Here is a 20,656-nt window from a genome sequence, read left to right as displayed (position 1 = left end):
GGATCCCCGGTGGTCGTTCCCCTTAGCAACAAGTATTCCGCTTTGGATACAGTTGAGGGGGATGACATACCAGTGGTGAGCCGCAGTGAGAGGATCTCCAGCACTGTGTCCGTCTCTGTGGCTCGGGAGGGTAAGGGGCAGAGCGGGAGGGCAATAGTTATTGGGGACTCGTTAGTTAGAGGGATAGATAGGAGGTTCTGTGGCAGCAAAAGAGACTCACGGATGGTATGTTGCCTACCGGATGCCAAGGTCCGTGATGTCTCGGACCGTGTTTTCCGGATTCTGAAGGGGGAGGGGAAACAGTCACAAGTCGTGGTACACATTGGTACCAATGACATAGGTAAGAGAAGGGACAGGCATTTAAAGCAGGAATTTCTGGAGCTGGGCTGGAAGCTGAGAGCCAAGACAAAACATGTGGTCATCTCTGGTACGTTGCCGGTGCCACGTGATAGCGAGTTGAGGAACAGGGAGAGAGTGCAGTTAAACATGTGGTTGCAGGGATGGTGTAGGAGGGAGGGTTTCAGATACGTGGATAATTGGAACACATTCTGGGGAAGGTGGGACCTGTACAAACAGGACGTGGTGCACCTGAACCAGAGGGGCACCAATATCCTAGGAGGGAAATTTGTTACGGCTCTTCAGGGGGGTTTAAACTAATTTGTCAGGGGAGTGGGAAAAGGAGTTGTAGTCCAGAAGTCAGTGAGGGTGGTGAGGTATTGGGGACGGTATCAGGGTCAAGGGTGGGTACCGGTAGACAGGAAGGTGGGTTGAAGTGTGTCTACTTCAATGCAAGGAGCATCCGGAACAAGGTAGATGAACTTGGGGCATGGATTGGTACTTGGGACTACGATGTGGCCATTACGGAGACGTGGGTAGAAAAAGGACAGGAATGGTTGTTGGACGTTCCGGGGTATAGATGTTTCACTAAGTGTAGGGAAGCTGGTAAAAGAGGTGGAGGAGTGGCATTGTTAATCAAGGATAGTTTAACGGCTGCGGAAAGGCACTTCGAGGGGGATCTGCACACTGAGGTAATATGGGCTGAGGTTAGAAATAGGAAAGGAGCGGTCACGTTGTTAGGAGTTTACTATAGGCCCCCAAATAGTAATAGAGATGTGGAGGAAGAAATTCCTAAGCAGAGTATGGATATGTGTGGGGGTCACAGGGTAGTTGTCATGGGGACTTTAACTTTCCAAATATTGATTGGAACCTTTGTAGGTCAAAAAGTTCGGATGGGGCAGTTTTTGTGCAGTGTGTGCAGGAGGGTTTCCTGACACAATATGTGGATAGGCCGACAAGAGGTGAGGCCACATTGGATTTGGTACTGGGAAATGAACCGGGCCAAGTGTTAGATTTGGTTGTGGGAGAGCACTTTGGAGATAGTGACCACAATTCGGTGTCTTTTGTTATTGCATGGAGAGGGATAGGGCCGTACGGCAGGGCAAGGTTTACAATTGGGGGAGAGGTAATTATGATGCGATTAGGCAAGAATTAGGGGGCATAAGTTGGGAACAGAAACTGTCAGAGAAAGGAACTAATGAAAAGTGGAACTTTTTCAAGGAACAAATACTGGATGTCCTTGATAGGTATATCCCTGTCAGGCAGGGAGGAAATGGCCGAGTGAGGGAACCATGGTTCACGAAAGAGGTGGAATGTCTTGTGAAAAGGAAGAGGGAAGCTTATGTAGGGATGAGGAAACAAGGTTCAGATGGCTCGATTGAGGGTTACAAGTTAGCAAGGAATGAGCTGAAAAAGGGGCTTAGGAGAGCTAGGAGGGGACATGAGAAGTCCTTGGTGGGTCGGATCAAGGAAAACCCCAAGGCTTTTTACTCTTATGTGAGGAATAAAAGAATGACCAGGGTGAGGTTAGGGCCGGTCAAGGACAGTAGTGGGAACTTGTGTATGGAGTCAGTAGAGATAGGCGAGGTGATGAATGAATACTTTTCTTCAGTGTTCACCAAGGAGAGGGGCCATGTTTTTGAGGAAGAGAAGGTGTTACAGGCTAATAGGCTGGAGGAAATAGATGTTCGGAGGGAGGATGTCCTGGCAGTTTTGAATAAACTGAAGGTCGATAAGTCCCCTGGGCCTGATGAAATGTATCCTAGGATTCTTTGGGAGGCAAGGGATGAGATTGCAGAGCCTTTGGCTTTGATCTTTGGGTCCTCACTGTCCACGGGGATGGTGCCAGAGGACTGGAGAATGGCGAATGTTGTTCCTCTGTTTAAGAAAGGGAATAGAAATGACCCTGGTAATTATAGACCGGTTAGTCTTACTTCGGTGGTTGGTAAATTGATGGAAAGGGTCCTTAGAGATGGGATTTACGACCATTTAGAAAGATGCGGATTAATCCGGGATAGTCAGCACGGATTCGTGAAGGGCAAGTCGTGCCTCACAAATTTGATAGAATTTTTTGAGGAGGTAACTAAGTGTGTTGATGAAGGTAGGGCAGTTGATGTCATATACATGGATTTTAGTAAGGCGTTTGATAAGGTCCCCCATGGTCGGCTTATGATGAAAGTGAGGAGGTGTGGGATAGAGGGAATGTTGGCCGATTGGATAGGTAACTGGCTGTCTGATCGAAGACAGAGGGTGGTGGTGGATGGAAAATTTTCGGATTGGAGGCAGGTTGCTAGCGGAGTGCCACAGGGATCAGTGCTTGGTCCTCTGCTCTTTGTGATTTTTATTAATGACTTAGAGGAGGGGGCTGAAGGGTGGATCAGTAAATTTGCTGATGACACCAAGATTGGTGGAGTAGTGGATGGGGTGGAGGGCTGTTGTAGGCTGCAAAGAGACATAGATAGGATGCAAAGCTGGGCTGAAAAATGGCAAATGGAGTTTAACCCTGATAAATGTGAGGTGATTCATTTTGGTAGGACTAATTTAAATGTGGATTACAGGGTCAAAGGTAGGGTTCTGAAGACTGTGGAGGAACAGAGAGATCTTGGGGTTCATATCCACAGATCTCTAAAGGTTGCCACTCAAGTGGATAGAGCTGTGAAGAAGGCCTATAGTGTGTTAGCTTTTATTAACAGGGGGTTGGAGTTTAAGAGCCGTGGGGTTATGCTGCAACTGTACAGGACCTTGGTGAGACCACATTTGGAATATTGTGTGCAGTTCTAGTCACCTCACTATGAGAAGGATGTGGAAGCGCTGGAAAGAGTGCAGAAGAGATTTACCAGGATGCTGCCTGGTTTGGAGGGTAGGTCTTATGAGGAAAGGTTGAGGGAGCTAGGGCTGTTCTCTCTGGAGCGGAGGAGGCTGAGGGGAGACTTAATAGAGGTTTATAAAATGATGAAGGAGATAGATAGAGTGAACGTTCAAAGACTATTTCCTCGGGTGGATGGAGCTATTACAAGGGGGCATAACTATAGGGTTCGTGGTGGGAGATACAGGAAGGATATCAGAGGTAGGTTCTTTATGCAGAGAGTGGTTGGGGTGTGGAATGGACTGCCTGCAGTGATAGTGGAGTCAGACACTTTAGAAACATTTAAGCGGTTATTGGATAGGCACATGGAGCACACCAGGATGATAGGGAGTGGGATAGCTTGATCTTGGTTTCAGATAAAGCTCGGCACAACATCGTGGGCCGAAGGGCCTGTTCTGTGCTGTACTGTTTTATGTTCTAGATCCCTCTTGCTGTGATCAGATTTCCCGCAGTCGTCAGCCCTTTGAATAGACGCAAATTGAAACTGTAGTTCTTGGGTGAGGAGGTGTGTGTTTGTAACATGATAATAAATAAGTATGATGGTCTGTAAAGACCGCCTCCAGTTCTATCCTTCACCCATTGGCTTTCTGTTATAGACATATGTTTTGATCAACAGGTTTGGCAAATCATATTCAAGTAAACAGAAAGGGAAATCTGTAGATTATTTCATTTTCAATTAAGACCATAGAATTAGGCCATTCGGCCCATTGAGTCTGCTCTGTCATTCAATCATGGCTAATATGTTTCTCAACTTCATTCTCCCGCCTTTTCTCGAACCTTTGATCTCCTTACCAATCAAGAATCTATCTATCTCTGACTTAAATACACTCAATGACCTGGCCTCCACAACCTTTTGTGGCAATGAGTTCCATTGATTCACCACCCTCTGGCTGAAGAAATTCCTCCTCATCTTGGTCTAATGTTTTCAAATAAATTTATTCAGAAATATCTGTTGGGTTTATGGTCAATGATGGACCAGAGAAATTACAAAATACATAATTTGGTGGTCTTGTGATCAGCCCTGAGCCAAACTCTTATCCGACTAAGCCCTGTCCCCCCTGCTCGTTTGTTGACCACAGTCTGGATATCTTAATACTGTTAGATATTGATGAGATTTTTCAATTTAGTGATTCTGGCAAATACAGGAGGCACCTATTGGAAAATTACCCATCACCAACCCATGGGTAATAAATTATGATCAAAGAATTAAATATGATTTATTGAATTACCCTATTGTAATTGATCTCAGGGTTTCGATGTTGTTCACAAACCTTTAAAGTTTCACATGTATGGATTGCAATATTTTAGGAATCATTCAATTAATTTTTATCTCTTGGTATCTCATAGCATGATCAAACAAAGTCAACACATTTTTATCAAAGGAAAATCGTGTTTGACAAATATGTTTAAGATTTTTACAGATGTAACTGATGGGGTAGATAAAGGGGAGTCCGTAGATGTAGTTTTCTTGGACTTCCAAAAAGCATTCAATAAGGTACCGCACAATGAGACAAGGGCTGGGGTAATGTATTAGCTTTGTAGAGAGGATTGGTCAGTGGATGGGGAGCAAAGAAGGAGACATTTTCAAATTGGCAGGCTGTAACTAGTGCAATGTTGCAAGGATCAATGCTGGGGTCTTGGCTATTTTCAGTCTATATTAATGACTTGGACAAATGGACTAAGGACGATTTATCTCAATTTGCTGAAGAAACAAAGCTAGTTGGGACTTAAGCTGCGAGGAGAACACAAAGAGTTTGCAAAGTGGTATTGACAGGTTAAGTGAGTGGACTGCAAGGTGACAGATGTATAATGTGGGGAACTGTAGTTATTTACTTTGATGGAATAGAATACAGTAAAATTTCAGAGAACGTGAATAGAAAAATTAAAAATGAAACTTGTAAATTTGAGGGAACTGAGTACTATTGTACAAGAAATATAGAAAATTAGTATCCAGGTACAACAAGCAATTCAGATTTCAACTGACATGTTGGCTTTTATTGCAAGAGATTTGGAGTACATGGATAAGAAAGTCTTATTACAATTGTTTAGGGCTTAGGTAAGATCATACCTAGAATACTGTGTGCACTTTTGGTTTCCATATTTAAGAAGGACAAACATGAATTGGAAGTGGAACAGTGCATGCTCACGAGGTTGATCCCTATGATGAGAGGGTTGTTCTGTGGTGAGAGGCTGAGTAAATTATATGCTTATGTTCTCTGCAGTTTAGAAGAATGAGAGGTGATCGCATTGAAACAAGCAAGATCCTGAAAGGTCTTCATAGCGTAGAACTGAAAGGTTGGTTTTGCTGATATGGGGTAGGAGGCACAATTTCAGGGTAAGAGGCTAATCATTTAAGACTGAGATGAGATATTTCATTATTCAAAGGGTTGTAAATGTTTGGAGTCCTCTGCCTCAGAGGATTGTAGGTTTTCCATTGTTGAATATATTTGGGATGAGATAGACAGATTTTTGATCTCTCAGGTCTTCAAGGGTTTGGCGGAGGAGGGGGGGAGTGTGCAGGCAGAAAAGTGGAGTTAAAGCTGAAAATCAGCAACAATTGTATTAAATAGTGGAGGGGGCTTAAGGGGCCATTTGGCCTACTCCTGTTCCTGTTTCATATGTCCTTGTAATTCACTCTAATGTCTTTACTTCTTTTTAAGCAAACTTCTCCCAAAAAACAGAGGATTACTTAGAATGCTCTGTACCCAAGTTGGAAATCTTCAATTGTAACAGATGGCAACAAATAGGAAACGACTGTACTCACCATTGACGCTAATGAGCATAAAAGATCACCACCACTCAAAAAAAATGAAACTGCTGATCCAATATCATTATGTAATTTTGGCATTATATCTATATTTTCAGGAAACCCAGTGGTCGAGTTGAGGCCATTCAGCTGTCTCAGGTGATGGATGCAATGCTGGAAAAGGTTGGGTTTAATGAAGATAATGAACAGCAATTCAAAGAGGAAACACAGGTATTGGTTTAAATGCTAGTTCTATAACTGTGACACATGCAGTAGAAACACACAGGGGAAACATCATACTCTTTTGTTAAATACCAGGAGCAATTTGGATACTATTTTGGCAGATTTAACCCACCTGTCACTTCGGTATAGCACCAACTCCTGACTTCCTCCTGTCCCTGTTGACCTCTTCACACATCTTGATTTAGTTTCCATTCTTTGCATTCTGGGTCTTCAATTCAATTACTGATAGTGTAAACATCTATACACTGTTGTTTTTAGTAAACCTTTTGTGTTGTTTAAATAAAATATTGTCAGATATGGTGGCTGGATCACTGAAGGTGTTAAGAACATAAGAACATAAGAAATAGGAGCAGGAGTAGGCCATCTAGCCCCTCAAGCCTGCTCCGCCATTCAATAAGATCATGGCTGATCTGATTTGTTTGTATCATTTTACTAATTGAACAGAATTCACAAATTCACTTCTGTTTAACTCCATTTCCTAACTACTTTGTTGTGGTTTCCAATTGTACAGATGCATCATTTGCTGGACCTTGTGAAAAAAGAGCAAAACATTTATAATATTGTATTCCATGAACTTATTCGTCAAATCAGTGTGGATTGCGCAGAGCGAGGAGAACTTCTATCCAAAATCAGGTCTGCTATTACTGTAGAAGATTGATGATTAGAGGATTACTATATTCTATGCATTATCACTTCCTCTGAAATTTTACAGCCTAGCTATTACTTAACATGTTGTAGATAATGTGTAGTAATAGTGTTTGTTCTGTTATTTGTGAATTGTAGTCAATGAGCAAAAATGTGCACTTGTACTCAATTTCCTTTGTAGCATTGATACATTATTGGGAATGCATGATCAAACAAACAATCAGATTGCATTTGTAATCATGTAGCTGCTATTTAATTTACAAACTGAATCTGATATTTTCTTTAAAGTAATAATAAAATTAAGTACTGTGGAAAAACATAAGGGGTGATTCTCCCAGCCTGTTGCGCTGCTCGAGTAGCGTGGCAGGCCAGGAGACATCAGCGGGGGCTATTTCGCGGGCTTCCTGCTGGGCGTCACGGCCTCTGCACATCTCCGGCGCTAAGTTTTTTTTTGGGTAATCAGCTGATTACAATATGGAAATCTTCATTTCCATATGATTAGCGGGGCTGGGTCTGAAGTCCCTGGGCCCACAACCCCGCTGGGCATGGTTCCCTCCAGCAGGGTTTACTCCTGTTCCCCACTGATGGGGAAGAGGCGACCTGACCGCGCAAGAAGCAAGAGAGGCCATTAAGCCCCTTCCCCACCCTATGGGAGGTCAGGAGGAAGGGGGATGCCCCTGTTGGGGTGGGTGGGGGGGGGGGGGAACCCGCTGCCACTCTGCAATCAGGATCAGTGGGGAAGGGAGGGACAAAGGCGATTGGGGCTGGCCATCTGGGTTGGGGGGGGGCAGTGGTGGTCGGTGGTATTGAGGGGAAGATTGGGGCTGGCAGGGGTGTTTGGGGGGGTGGGGGGAACAGCAGGGCTCATCATCGGGATTGGGGGGGGGCGTGGGGGAGGCCGGGACTGGTGGGCAAAGAACTGGCGTCAGGGAGATCGGGGTTGGCCATGGGGGCTAGAGGGAGGGGACATAGGGGCTAGATTTTGGGATTGCAGGGTTGGCCAGCGATCGGGAGGCCAGCAATGGGGTGCCACTGTGTGCATCACTGATCTCGACGCTGACAGATTGGCACATGCTCAGCGGCCCGCTCAGCAGTATGCTGCAGGCGTCTTGGGCAGGAATAGGCCTGCCCACAGATTCCCCGAGTGAATTATGCTGAGGCACTCTGTGATGCAGTGTGTCAGAGATTCATTCTGAAAATCACGCTTAAAAAAAAACAGCGGGTTTTACTCCCATTTTCCCACACGTTGGGAACTTAGAACTTTTTTGGGAGAATCCGGCCATAATTTAAGGCTCACTCATCTCTCTAATGAAAGGATGTACAACATCAGATCTAATTTTGTATTTATTAATAAGCAAATTTATTTAGAACAATTTAAGCAGATTATCAAAAGATGAATAGGTGAATAATCAGATATAGAAAATGTATATATTTCTAAAACAGATCCTTTTACTTACTTTAATGAAACGAAAGCAATAAGATGTCACTATTCAATTAAAGCTGTTGGGGTTAAAGGAACAATGTCAGCATGGATATGGGACAGAAGGGACAGAAAAGAGAGTAATGCTGAATAATAGGGGCAGCCCAGTGGCACAGTGGTGCGGCACAGTGGCCTCACAGTGCCAGAGACCTGGGTTTAATTCTCAACTTGGGTCACTCTATGTGGAGTCTGCACGTCCTCCCCTTGTCTGCGTGAGTTTCCTCCAGGTGCTCCGGTTTCTACCCACAATCCGAAAGACATGCTGGATCGGTGCATTGGCCTTGCTAAATTCTCCCTCAGTGTACCCGAACAGGCACTGGAGTGTGGCGACTGGAGGGTTTTCACAGTAACTTCACTGCAGTGTTAATGTAAGCCTACTTGTGACACTAATAAATAAAAACTTAAAAAACAACTTAATTGTTCTTCTTAATATTTAATATTTCTGGTATTCATCAGGGATTAGTATTACGACTGCTGCTCTTTTTGATATACACTAATGTCCTGGACTTGGCTATGTCAACTGTGCCTCAGTTGGTAGTGCACTAACTACTAAGTCAGAAGGTTGAAGGCTTAAGCCCCAATGCATAGAGTTGAACATAATATTTAGGCTAACAGTCTGAAGGATTGCTGCACTGTCAGAGGTGCTCACTTTCAGGTGTTATGTTTGTCCAAGGTCCTATTGGCTCTCTCAGGTAAAAGATTCCATGTCATTATTTATGAAATGCAGGAGAGTTGTCCCTAATATCCTGGCCAATATTTATCTCTTCATTAACATCACCAAAATCAGGTTCTGTTAGAAGGCCAGTGACTTGAAAAGTTTCCCTCTCTTCTCCATAACTGCTACTTGACCTGAGTATTTCCAACATTTTCTGTTTTATTTATGTTAATTTACCTGTTTGTCAGTGACTGTTCTTCTGACTACCTGAAATTCCATTCCCATCTACTGACCAGCCACTACTACTTGTCAAGCAGGCAGGAATGTGAGCAGTGATATGCAGATGAGACTCGAGATCTGAAATCTCACAGGCTTCATGCTACTGAAGTTAAGGGACGTTTATTACTCACAACTCGCACCTATTTAATTTATGTTCCTGGTCAAAATAGGAGCTAATAAACATAGTGAGTGGAATTTTAACTGCCAAGAGAATATGGATTCAGTTGCAGTCAGAAGGTTAAGTCCTTAAAAAACATTACATGATCCCACCCACTTCCGTATTTCACCAGGATACGTTCTGAAATTAGGGGAAATTCCTGTGAAGCTGTCGGTTGGTCATCTAAATATTTTAATGATTGACTAATTGAGCATTTAACTCTGAATCCTAGATTTAAAAGCCAACAAATGGATTTCCCAAGTTCTGTAGAACTTACCAAGACCAACAGGCTGGCATGCAGCTCGGAGTTATTGATCAATTGAACTGACATGTTTCAAAGCCTTTAAGCAGTGACACGGCATGATTGCTGGCTTACCTATATTAAAGACTTGTAATCATTTTGCTGTTGCAAGGGAGTACTTTCACTGCTACATTGGTAATTTTCAACTTTTTGAACATTATTTCATCTACCTTTAACTTTATTCACCATGACCTGATCTTCCCTGCTGTCAGCCTTCATCGCAACTTGGATGCAGCTGATGCAAATCCAATTTGGAACTCTGATGTGGAAAAAAAAGGGACAACACTAGGAGAGGCAGAAGCAACACTAGCAGCAGCACCTGCCACATCTTCCTTCGCAATGTGCTGCTCCACAGGACAGAGGGAATGGACAGAGATTCAGCTTGAAGGAGGCAATATCCTCTACATAGTCAAAAGGGAGGGATTAGCTTTCACAGTATTAATCAACACGAGTGCTTCATGAAGCTCAGGCTTTCACAGCAGGTCATTTCTGGCACCTACAACATTCTGGAAAAGGACCTCACTCATAGTGGATCAAGTAAGCATACATTGCCAGTGGCTGTCAGCATAGCTATCACAGGAAGACCATTCTTGGGTCTCTGTCTCTTCTCAGAGTTGTATATATTTTTCTCCCCCAGGGAGAGAAAACAGAGTTATGAGCTTCGAAATGAATTGTAAGGAGAGGAGGGAATGACACCTATTGTGGAGAGTGACTGTGAGATGTCAATAAGTTGAAGGTGAGTGATAGCATTAGTTGATTAGATGGGTATGTAACAAGGTACCCGGAGAGGAAGGAAAGAATAGAGCTGTAGGGTGTGTTGATCAGGCAAGTGATGAGCAGGAAAATGCTGAACAAGTTAGTATTTGGGAGTTGGAGCTTAAATGTAGGAAATATTTACAGTTTGGATGCAAAGGGAAGGCACGGCTCTCACAGTGGATGTTGTGTGCAATTACCATGCACCTCCCTTCTCTTGCCCACGCTTTACGTGCTTCATCATTTCAGTCATACTGGTAGGAAAAAAAACTATGTGGACGGAAATCTGTGGAATATAGCAACCCCGCGCATGGACAAAGGTTAGCGAAATGACTCGTGGACTGCACTCAGAACACAGATGGGCTCAGTTACTGAACACTGGTCAAGAGTGTTGCAGCATTTATTTTTATTACCACAGATACTTTCTTTGGGTTTTGCACAACAGATCACTTTTGTTAGTGCCCCCAAGCTGTCTATAATCCTGAAAGTTCCATTATTGCCAAATATTCCAGAACTAGGACTCGCTGTTTAAAAATTAGGAATCATACATTTAAGACAGATGAGGAGAATATTTTTCTCTGAAGATTGGAACTCTTCCTCAAAAGGAACTGCAAGCAGAGTCTTTGAATATTTTTAAGGCAGAGATAGATAGATTCTTGAAGAGCAAAGAGGGGAAAGGTTATCAGGGTAGACATGGAGTTGAGGTTACAATCAGACCAGTCATGATCTTATTGATTGGCAGAGCTGACTCAAGGGGGTGATTGGCTTATGCCTGCTCCTAATTCATATGTTTGTATTAAGGCAAATGTAATAAGCTCGGAGGTCAAACAGTGAACCCTTTCAGTTTTTGGATATATTGGCTGCTTTGTTGATTTCTTGCGTTTAATGTTTGCCTGCCCCATTTTATGGATATGAGTTTGTAATTGACACCTCGGCAGATCCTGTTGGAGATGGGTACAAACAAACTTGGCACTCGCACCTTATGCAATGGTTGCAGTGTGGGGCGAAGTGGGTTCTGTGCTGCTGATGGTATTTCATGCTGTCTCTTTGTTCCATAGGGGCTGAACAGTCATGTGCTCAGAATATGTGGTACAGCAGGCTCGTTCTTAAAAGCAGATGTCCCTCTTAAAAGGAAACTACATCAAATAATGATGCTGAAATTTAGAAATTAGGACACCAGGGCAGAAATAGGGTTCCAGGATGACCAATGCCCTACTGAAGACATTAGTTGTGGAGGTTGGAAGGAGTGTTAGCTAGGTCTGCCTCCAGTGGAGTCTTAACTTGTTTCAGTTCTATGGTAGTACTACACGTGGCTTTATTATCTACTTGCAGCGTAGAACAATCCACAACCTTTTGCTCATCCACTGTCAGCTGGCTCAGCATTGTCACCTACTGTTACAGTTAGGAAATATGTCAGTATTTATTTTTAAGAATTCCATGAGGTTCTCTGCCTTTCTGGCACCTTTGTGTGGCTTGCTTGGGTAATGACCTTTGCCCTTTTGTTATTTCACTGGAGGTTTTCTATTCCTCTTTTTAAGCACTACATGCTCCACAACTTGAAGATTAAAATATTTGTCAAAGGCTTCTAATATTTCGTCAAAGCTGGCAGAGGATTTGTCAATGTGTTCCATTAGGATTATTTGTAAGAAAATTTGTCAAGCTGATATAAAAGCATATTAATTTCGACTGCTTGGAGATTTTCACAGTAACTTCATTGTAATGTTAATGTAAGCCTACCTGTGACACTAATAAATAAACTTCAAAAAACTTTTGATTTCCTTCTTAGACCTGATGTACTTGGTAATTTAAAAAGTTCATTCTCCATGAAGTGTAATTATTTGATTAGACTGGGTCCCTAAATGGGCCCAAATTGGTCTGATGGAGTAGATTTTTGATCAGTGGTTATTAAATTTTAAATGTATATAGAGCTTTAAGGAATGTTCATAAATCCAATATGGCATGGTCGTTCACTTCTTCACAATGAAGCTTCCTGTGTTTTCAGGTTTTGATGGGCTACTGCATTAATGATATTCGTGATCTTTTTTAAAAAAAATTTTCAGCAGTGACCTTTTTGGGTATTTCCTACTGTTTTTAATTATTTCTGGGTCATAGAACTGTGGATTCCCGGCTTTTCATAAATTTTTAATCGCTAAAGTGATTTTATTTAAATATTTACTTTAAATTTTCGATTAGAGCAAGCTTGGCAGCTGAATGTTCATGTACCGACCTGGGACTCTAGCTGCTTGTGTTGCCTTTTAAAATGGCAATTCTAACTGCTGCTGTCTGAAAGCTCTTTAAAACTCATTTTGGCCAAGAATTTACATTTTTTAGGTCTTCTGACTCTGCACTCTGGGTATTGAAGCTCAATTTCCATGGGATTCAATGGCATGTGGAATTTTAGTTCTGCCTTCAGTTTCCAATCCAGCTTTAGAACTTTTGTCTGGCATTCTCCCTTTGCTCATTCACTTAAGCATTCTGACCTGGCAAAAAGCATCTGATTTTTTAGTCCTCCAGGTTTTAAATTTCATCTCCTACTCTGTGATATTCTGTGTTGTTCCAGTAGCTGCCACCGTGTTGTAAGATGTTGTGTGAAGTTCAGTAGATCTCACGAACAGGCCTTGTGTCTTATATACAGTATAAGGTCTAAGCTAGGGGCTATCTCCATGTTTGCTTCTATAGATGGCTTTGTCCAGTATAAGACTGACTCCCAGACTTGGTCATATGTTCCTTCATATTACAATGTGGACGGTAATCTACTCAGTTTCACATTAATCTTTTCTATGCCAGACCCTTGTACTACACCCACATTCCCCAAAACTGCAATAGGACAATGATCAGCTAATGTTTTTAACAGTGTTAATTGAAGTTGGCCAGGATACTGAAAAATATCCTCTGCTCTTCTTTGAATATGGGTTCCGAAAGCTAGTGGCTTTTGCTACCAAATAAACCTGTTGGACTTTAACCTGGTGTTGTTAGACTTCTTACCTTCTTTGAATATCCCCAATAAAATCCTTTACATGCATCTGACAGGGGCAACTAAGTTTAATTTCTCTTCTGAAAGATGATTTTTAACAATGTAGTGCACTTTCTGTATTGTATTTAAGTGTATTTCTAATCCAACAATGAAAGAACCAGTACTTGCTTTAGTTTGAAGAAATGAAGTGGGACTAACAACTGATGAAGAACAATTGGGAAATCATCAACAAGTTTGTATTATTCAGCATGTTTATGGTAGGAAAACATTCCAAGCCATGTCACAGGACCTTATCAAACAAAATTTGAGCCAATCCACCATAAAGAGATACTAGGAAAGATGCCCAAAATGCTTGTTAAAGAGAGAGGTGGAAAGGTGGAGAGGTTTAAGAAGAGAATTCCAGAACTAAGAGCCTTGGCAGCTGAATGTATGGCCATAAATGGTGGAGCAATTAACATTGAGAATGCATAAGATGCCAGAATTAAAAATAGTGACAACAATCATGACCTGTAGTTACACAGCCCCTTTTAAAATAGAAAAGATTTCCAAGGAGCTTCACAGGAACATTTTCAAACAAAAATTTACACCAAGCTAAAAGATCCCAAAAGACATATTATTTCACAAATGTGCAAACTCTTCCACCACTTCACTTTGGTCTTTTAACTCTTTAACTCTTAGTTCGTATTTACTAATGGATCATGGTACCAAGCTGACAAGAGTTGATTACCCAGGATGAAGGAAAATAAGTTGGCAAGCATTTGTTTGAGGGTATGAGAGCACAAAATATGGCTGATTGTTCAGTGGAATTGGCAGAATCCCATGGACAAAACATTCATTCACTCACTTGACTGTAAATGTAATTTGATGTGACTGAATTTTCCCATACCTAGAGAAGAAGATAAAATGAATCAAAATTAGGGAGAGAACAAGTTACAAAAAACAAATACAATGATTTTGTTGAATATTTTAGTTTGACGTATATTCTAATATTTTGATTCCTTTTTCCTCCCAGAGAGAGATATGTAAGTTTACTGGACTATATTCCTCGCCACCTGAGTAACATGCACAACGAAATCATGATGCAACGAGTGTTGGACAAGCAACTTATTGTGGAGCTGTTTGTCTTTCAAAATGCCGTTGAAAAACTTAACAGGTAATTATTTTTAATCACAGGGCCAATCAATAAATTCTGTTTCTTACAGAATGCCAAGAATAGTCAATTTGCAAATAAAATAATTTCCAATTTGTACATAAGTACAAGAACAGTACGGAAGTAAATGGATGGAGTTCACTTGATGGCTCAGCAAATTTAGTAGTGAGTCAAAGCAGGAAAATCCCAGATTTGATCCTGATTTCATGATGAGTTAGTTGCTCTCAGCCAGCACAATAGTGGCTGCTTTTGGGTAGGGTGTAAGTGGAAGAGATCAACCAGGATTTGCAGTCTTATTCCCTGTTCAGGAGCCTCTACTTAAGGTGTATGTCTATGGATATGTGTGGAGGGGGCAGGCACAAGTCTGGATTTGGCTATGATGCTGAACAACCTGGTCAATTAATTCAAGTCGCACATGTGAATGCAGATGACCTACTGGCTGCTTACCTTGCTTGATGACAATGTTGCTGGATGCCTACAGATCCTTTTGGCACCAGATTCAAACAAACATTGGGAAGGAGAAATCCACAATATATCACTAAATCTTTGTGGGTCACTTCCTTTGAGATCCATCTCAAATGCAAATGTTTCATTGCTGACTGCTAAATCAGGGTCATTTTGGAGAATACATATTATTCAGAAGAAAATTTGCTATTCAAGTACTGGTTAACTTCTAAGGTTGGATTATAATTGTGAATCTTATTGTGGATTGCCCAACAATCCCCAGTACATTGAGTTTGATAATACAAGTGGGGTGTCTAAGGAAGGAGATAGTCCAGCAGAAATTAGGAGAGGGATGGGTTCAGTTACAATGCCTCTTGCTGCACCTCTTCAGCCCAGTGCAATCACCAAGTGGGTTGGCAGGCTATCATCCAATGGACAGGTTGGTCTTCTGCTGATGGGCCTCATGGTCAGTTCGAGGAGGTGGCGTGGATGAAAATATGGTAATTGTGGAAGCCTGAAAACGCGCTCCATCCCCTTATCAGGGGGCAGCCCATTAACAGCCATCTAGCCACAGGAATTGTAAAGAATTGAAGCTGAGCTCAAGGTGCAAAAGTGCAAAGGTAGAAAGAATCACCTGAAGCTTTGTTGGCTGGATTTGGTTCGAGAACCAAATGTGTAGGACAGGCTGATTGGATTTTCCCCCTTCCCCACTGGTAATGATTGAGTGGAAAATCTATCCCTGTATTATGCATGTTAATGGAATAAAATATTGAGGATGAAAATCCACAGTCTATTTAATTTATTCTGCTGTAGAAGCCTACAGTCTCCCAATTATGACATCTATTGATTCCTGAATTTTTGAGGATTTTGGCTTCCAGTAACCAACATCCGGATATCTAAAATCTTTTGCAGGAAAAAGGGCTGCCTGATAACAGTTCTGAATTTGCAGGCATGGGAAGGAACAGGCAATGAGGGGAGGAACACCAGCGATCCTTGTGTGGTGGTTGGGGGAGGACCCCCGGTGATTGTGCTGGGGCGAGGGAGCCCCTGATACCTTTGTGCCCCTGACAATTCCATGATACTTCCACTTCAGTGCTGATCAGGGCGCCCTTTAAAGATGACACCCGATCTCTGTGGAGCATGTTGAGGTGAACTGAATATCTAGAACTGGACTTGCTGCCTCTATCAGACCCTGCCTGTTCATTTTTCTTTTACTCAGTGAGGCCCAAGATCTGGAGAGAAAACTGGACCAAGCAGCTGGAAAGCTGCATGCTCTGGTTTTCAGTCTGAGCTTGATACTTTGAAAAAATATGGTATGATTCTGCCAGGGATCTAATGCCATTTTGTGGAAGAATGGTGTCCAGGAAAATGGATGCTAAACTTCCCTTCAAATCATCACTTCCCATGTATACCAGCATGACCAGTATGGCAGTAACTGCCCCATTACATTCTCCTTCATCAGTATTTCAACATAAGCTTTATGCCTGTTCAAGTAAATGATGGAAGGTAATGGGCGAGTGGTGTGGTATTATCTGATATGCATTCCAACTGTGGTTTACCCTGGTGTCTGGCTCTGAGTCTACGTTACTTTGCCCAGATCAGCAGTTTTCATGTGTCAACATGAATATTGAGATTATGAGAGAGGGGACATCAAAGAGATAGATTTTAACTTTCATTACCAGGAGGGAAACAGCTATTATTGGAATACCACAGTAATCTGCCCAATGTCCCTTTCCAATCAATGGAATTCAGCAATATTTTATAACAAGCAGCCAATCTGTTCGTGATCCTATCCTCCTGTGATACCTATACATGTATTTTCAGCAGGAATCAATGTAGGTGATCAGTGGGTACGAAAATAGGCTGATTTTCCTCAGGCCATTGACACTAGGGTCAATTGTACCTTTCCTGCACTTCAGTTGGCGAGAGATAACTCGGCACAGACCAAGGATAAAGTCTGGGAAATATTTATTACTTGTATCACAGTGTAAGTAGTGACATCTAAGTCATTACTTTTAGTTCACAGCTATTGAAAATCGGCAGCATACTTTTGGAATCCTGGAGACTTTAAATTGCTAAAGTGGACATTAAAATATGTATACAGACAGAGTACTTCAGACTGTAATTAGCTCCTTTATCATTCCACCATCTCTGTGTCTTGTTTTCAGTGAACTTGGTGAACTTCGAGAACGGGACCACATGGTGGCAAAGACCATAGAGAAAACACAGATGGACTTAACGGATGCATTGCTTGATGCCCAGAAAAATGCGAAGTGAGTCTGCAGTGTTCTGACACAGATACTCAGATAAATGGTAGATTAAAAAGGAAAACTACGAATGCTGTAAATTTGAGGATGAGGTTCCACCAAGAAAGAGTCATGCTTTATTGTAGAGAAAGGATATGGGTTTGAAGCTCAGCTCCAGGTTTAAAAGGAAGTTGAAGTTTCACATGGTCTATTATACAGACAATCAATTTAAGATTATCAGTTGGGCTTGCGGTGCATTTGTGTGTTTTGGAAGCTACATATATCAAGACACAGAGCCCTGTTCTTAGCACACAGAAAGAACATATGAACACATTGTGCCTGCTTCAACTGTAAATAAAATAGAAGACAACCATTCTCTGGCTCCATTCCCCAGGGCAATACCTTGACAAATCAAAATCAACCTGCCTGGTTTGAATTGAAACTAAGCTTGGCAGTTAATTATCAGTCATTGGTTAACTGTTGCACTCTCCATGGCATTGCCTCTGATTGGCAAATTGATCTGATTGACAATCAGCACTCTCTTCTCATGAAGTATAAATTGTTGTTCCCCTTCCATTTAATAGTTTTGCAAATGTCCCAGTGAGTGCAAGATGAAACCACATGTCTCTTTTATCAGCAATAGCAATGATGTTGTAATAGTGTTAAGATTGTAACAGTAAGGTAAATGCATAAAATCTTTAATAATGCAAGACTTGAACTAAACTGATGTGAGTTAGGTGTAGTGTAAGGATCTGTTACAAACAGAGTTAATGTGGGACTGGATAAAGTACCACCCATACAGTGATGTAAGAAGGCACATGACCCAGACCTAGGGCAGTGTGGTGTTGGTAGAGACGTGTTAAGATCTAGAGATGAAGATAGGTCCATGCCTGTACCCTTTATTGGGTATATGTACATAGTTACAAGTAGTTAATGCAGACTTCCTTAAGACTCCTCCATAACCATCGCTATTATGACGAATATAGGTCCAATATCCTCAATCTCTATGAAACCCCTCTATGGCAAGCATACCCTTCCTGTATTAAGGAGACCTAAACTGTACACAATACTCCAGGTGTGGTCTCACCAATATCAATGGAATTGCAGCAAGACTTATTTACTCCTGTACACAAATTCTCTTGCAATAAAGGCCAACACACTGGGGACAATTTTAAGCATGCACTCTCCGCCTGTGGAAATGGCGATGCATGCTCAAAATCTGGAGAGCGCGACTCATGCCAGTGGATTTCCGAGGTCTGATCTCACTGGTCCCTCGTGGAGTGGTGCAAAACACGTTGCGGGCCCACAGGAAGCTCATTTAAATATATTAGTATGTCATTAACAAGCACTCTCTACAGGACTTCCCTCCCCTCACCGGATATCCAGCGAGTGGTGGCATGACATCACACTGGTGCCATTTACAACAGATCTGTAAAAGCATGAACCTGGTGCCTTCACCTCCAAGGGGGATTTCAGAGGTGAGCGATCAAGCAGCCAGAACCCTCTGCAGTGTGCACTGTTTAGGGGCAATGGAGAGAATGCGGGAGACATAGATAAGTTCAACCTGGGGGTGGGGGTCCTAGAATTGCCATTCCAGGGAGAGGGATTGGGAGGAATCACTTACCTTCCTTCAGTGCACCCCTTGCTTTAAAGGGGCTGTGAAGGCTGGTATGCAGGCAGTTCTTTGCGTGTCCTCCTGCCCATATCGCAACTGAGGGAGTGCCCTCCCACAGTGGGGGTAGGCAAGAGGGTAGGAGGGACATAACACTGCCATCCTCACATTCCACAAGGTTGAGGTGTTGGGTGAGTGCAGTGGTTCCGCCAAACTTGGCATGAATATACAGGGTAGAGGCTCTGTGGGTGAACAAAGTGAAATTTATTGCCGAACATTCAAAACAAAATTGTGACCTGTCTGGACCAGTGCTTAGATTGACCTGTGCCCACTCAGTGCCTATGGTTTCATAATCTTCCTGACCATCCCACTAGGTCTAGGTGTACCCCAGAATCCACAGCTGAGGTTAAGGCAGCCCGCTGACTTCCATGTCCTGTTGCCTGAGATTACCTTGGCAGGCATCCCATAGGGGGCTGGGATCTTGAAGGTCCAGGCCTGCTGTCAGGCAGCACAGATGTTTGACTGTTTCCCTTCTTAGTGTCAGGGACTGGAGGTGTGTCACTCACAGGGAGGGGGGTGTCTCGGGTGGGCTGGAGACACCCAGGGTCCCTGCGCTGAAGGGCTCACAGCTATAGTCTTTTTGATCCTCTTCCCTGTGAGTTCCCAGGGGCCCCTGTGCTCCTCTGTGGGATGAAGGGGGAACTGGAGTGAGCTCCAGAAGCCCCACTGTCCTCTGGCGCTGACACTCATGGATTTCCATTGGTGCCTGCACCATGCAATTGAAGCCATCACCATGGTGCAGTCATCTGCCATGGAGTGCATGTCCTGCACCAAGGTTTCCACTGGTGACACCAAGCCTGCCATGTTGGCCTTGGTGCCTGGCACCATCTCCTCAGATAGAAGGCAATGGGACTCCTCCAATTGACCTTGCACGCCGAGGAGGGCTGCTGTTATCCCTACTTGATACTCATGATTCTACCTTTGCAGCTCCAGCAGCTAAGGGACAACCAAGCCCAGGGGCACATCATTGATAAGGGGCTCAGCAGAGTCCTGGGCTCCGGCATCTCTCCGAGTGCCAGTTCCTTGGGATGTCCCTGCCTCTGCCTGCTATGGATCTTCAATTATGAGGTGCTCACCAGTGAGTAACCCAGAAGCCTGCCAACTTATTGGACCCACCGAAATGTGCATATCTGCTCTGGTGCAAGGTGCGGGTGACAGCTGTGATGCCTCTTCAGTGGTGGGGTTGGAGAAGTCTCTGAACTGCTGGAGCCCGGTGGGTCCAAGGGGAGTGAGGATGGCCCGGTCTGTTCTGCTGGTCGGCCTGCAAGAGAAGGGACATGGCATTAGTCCATTACAGGGGAAACGGAGGGAACATTGATTGCTGACTTGAGGAATGACAGCATACGTGTTGATGATTCTCAGGTTTCTCTGCTGCCCCCACTTCACTAGCAGTACAGCCACGCTCTTTCTCCTCCCCAGCAAGATCGAGGACTTGTTCCTCAAAGCATGTGAGGGTTCTTAACTCGGCCATGACTCCAGTTGGCTGCGTCCATTAATGGCTGTTGTGGTTGAGCTTGTCCTGCAATGACACAGAGAGGAAGAGTGGAGGTGGGAGTGTTGACATTTAAGATGGGCACAATAAGAAGTTTCACAAGATCAGGTTAAAGCCCAACAGATTAATTTGGTAGCACGAGCTTTTGGAGCATTGCTCCTTCATCAGGTGAGTGGCTGCAGGGTTGGTGTCCACAGTGGAAGCCTTGGTGCAGGAC

The 20,656-nt window shown here is 43.1% G+C and overlaps 1 protein-coding gene across 1 annotated transcript in view; it reads left to right on the top strand.

The window, feature by feature from the left end:
* The window catches only part of axdnd1 (axonemal dynein light chain domain containing 1), a 177,422-nt gene that overhangs the window by 35,823 nt on the left and 120,943 nt on the right, over positions 1-20,656 (top strand). Inside the window, exons 8-11 of the mRNA XM_078219193.1 lie at positions 6,068-6,179; positions 6,703-6,824; positions 14,448-14,588; positions 17,198-17,302. Coding sequence (XP_078075319.1) covers positions 6,068-6,179; positions 6,703-6,824; positions 14,448-14,588; positions 17,198-17,302 — 480 coding nt within the window. The remainder of the gene's footprint in view (positions 1-6,067; positions 6,180-6,702; positions 6,825-14,447; positions 14,589-17,197; positions 17,303-20,656) is intronic.

The sequence above is a fragment of the Mustelus asterias genome, chromosome 8 (assembly GCF_964213995.1).
Source record: "Mustelus asterias chromosome 8, sMusAst1.hap1.1, whole genome shotgun sequence".
Lineage (NCBI taxonomy): Eukaryota > Metazoa > Chordata > Chondrichthyes > Carcharhiniformes > Triakidae > Mustelus > Mustelus asterias.
Note: the sequence above shows the minus strand (reverse complement) of the source record. Positions and strands in the feature narration are given on the sequence as shown.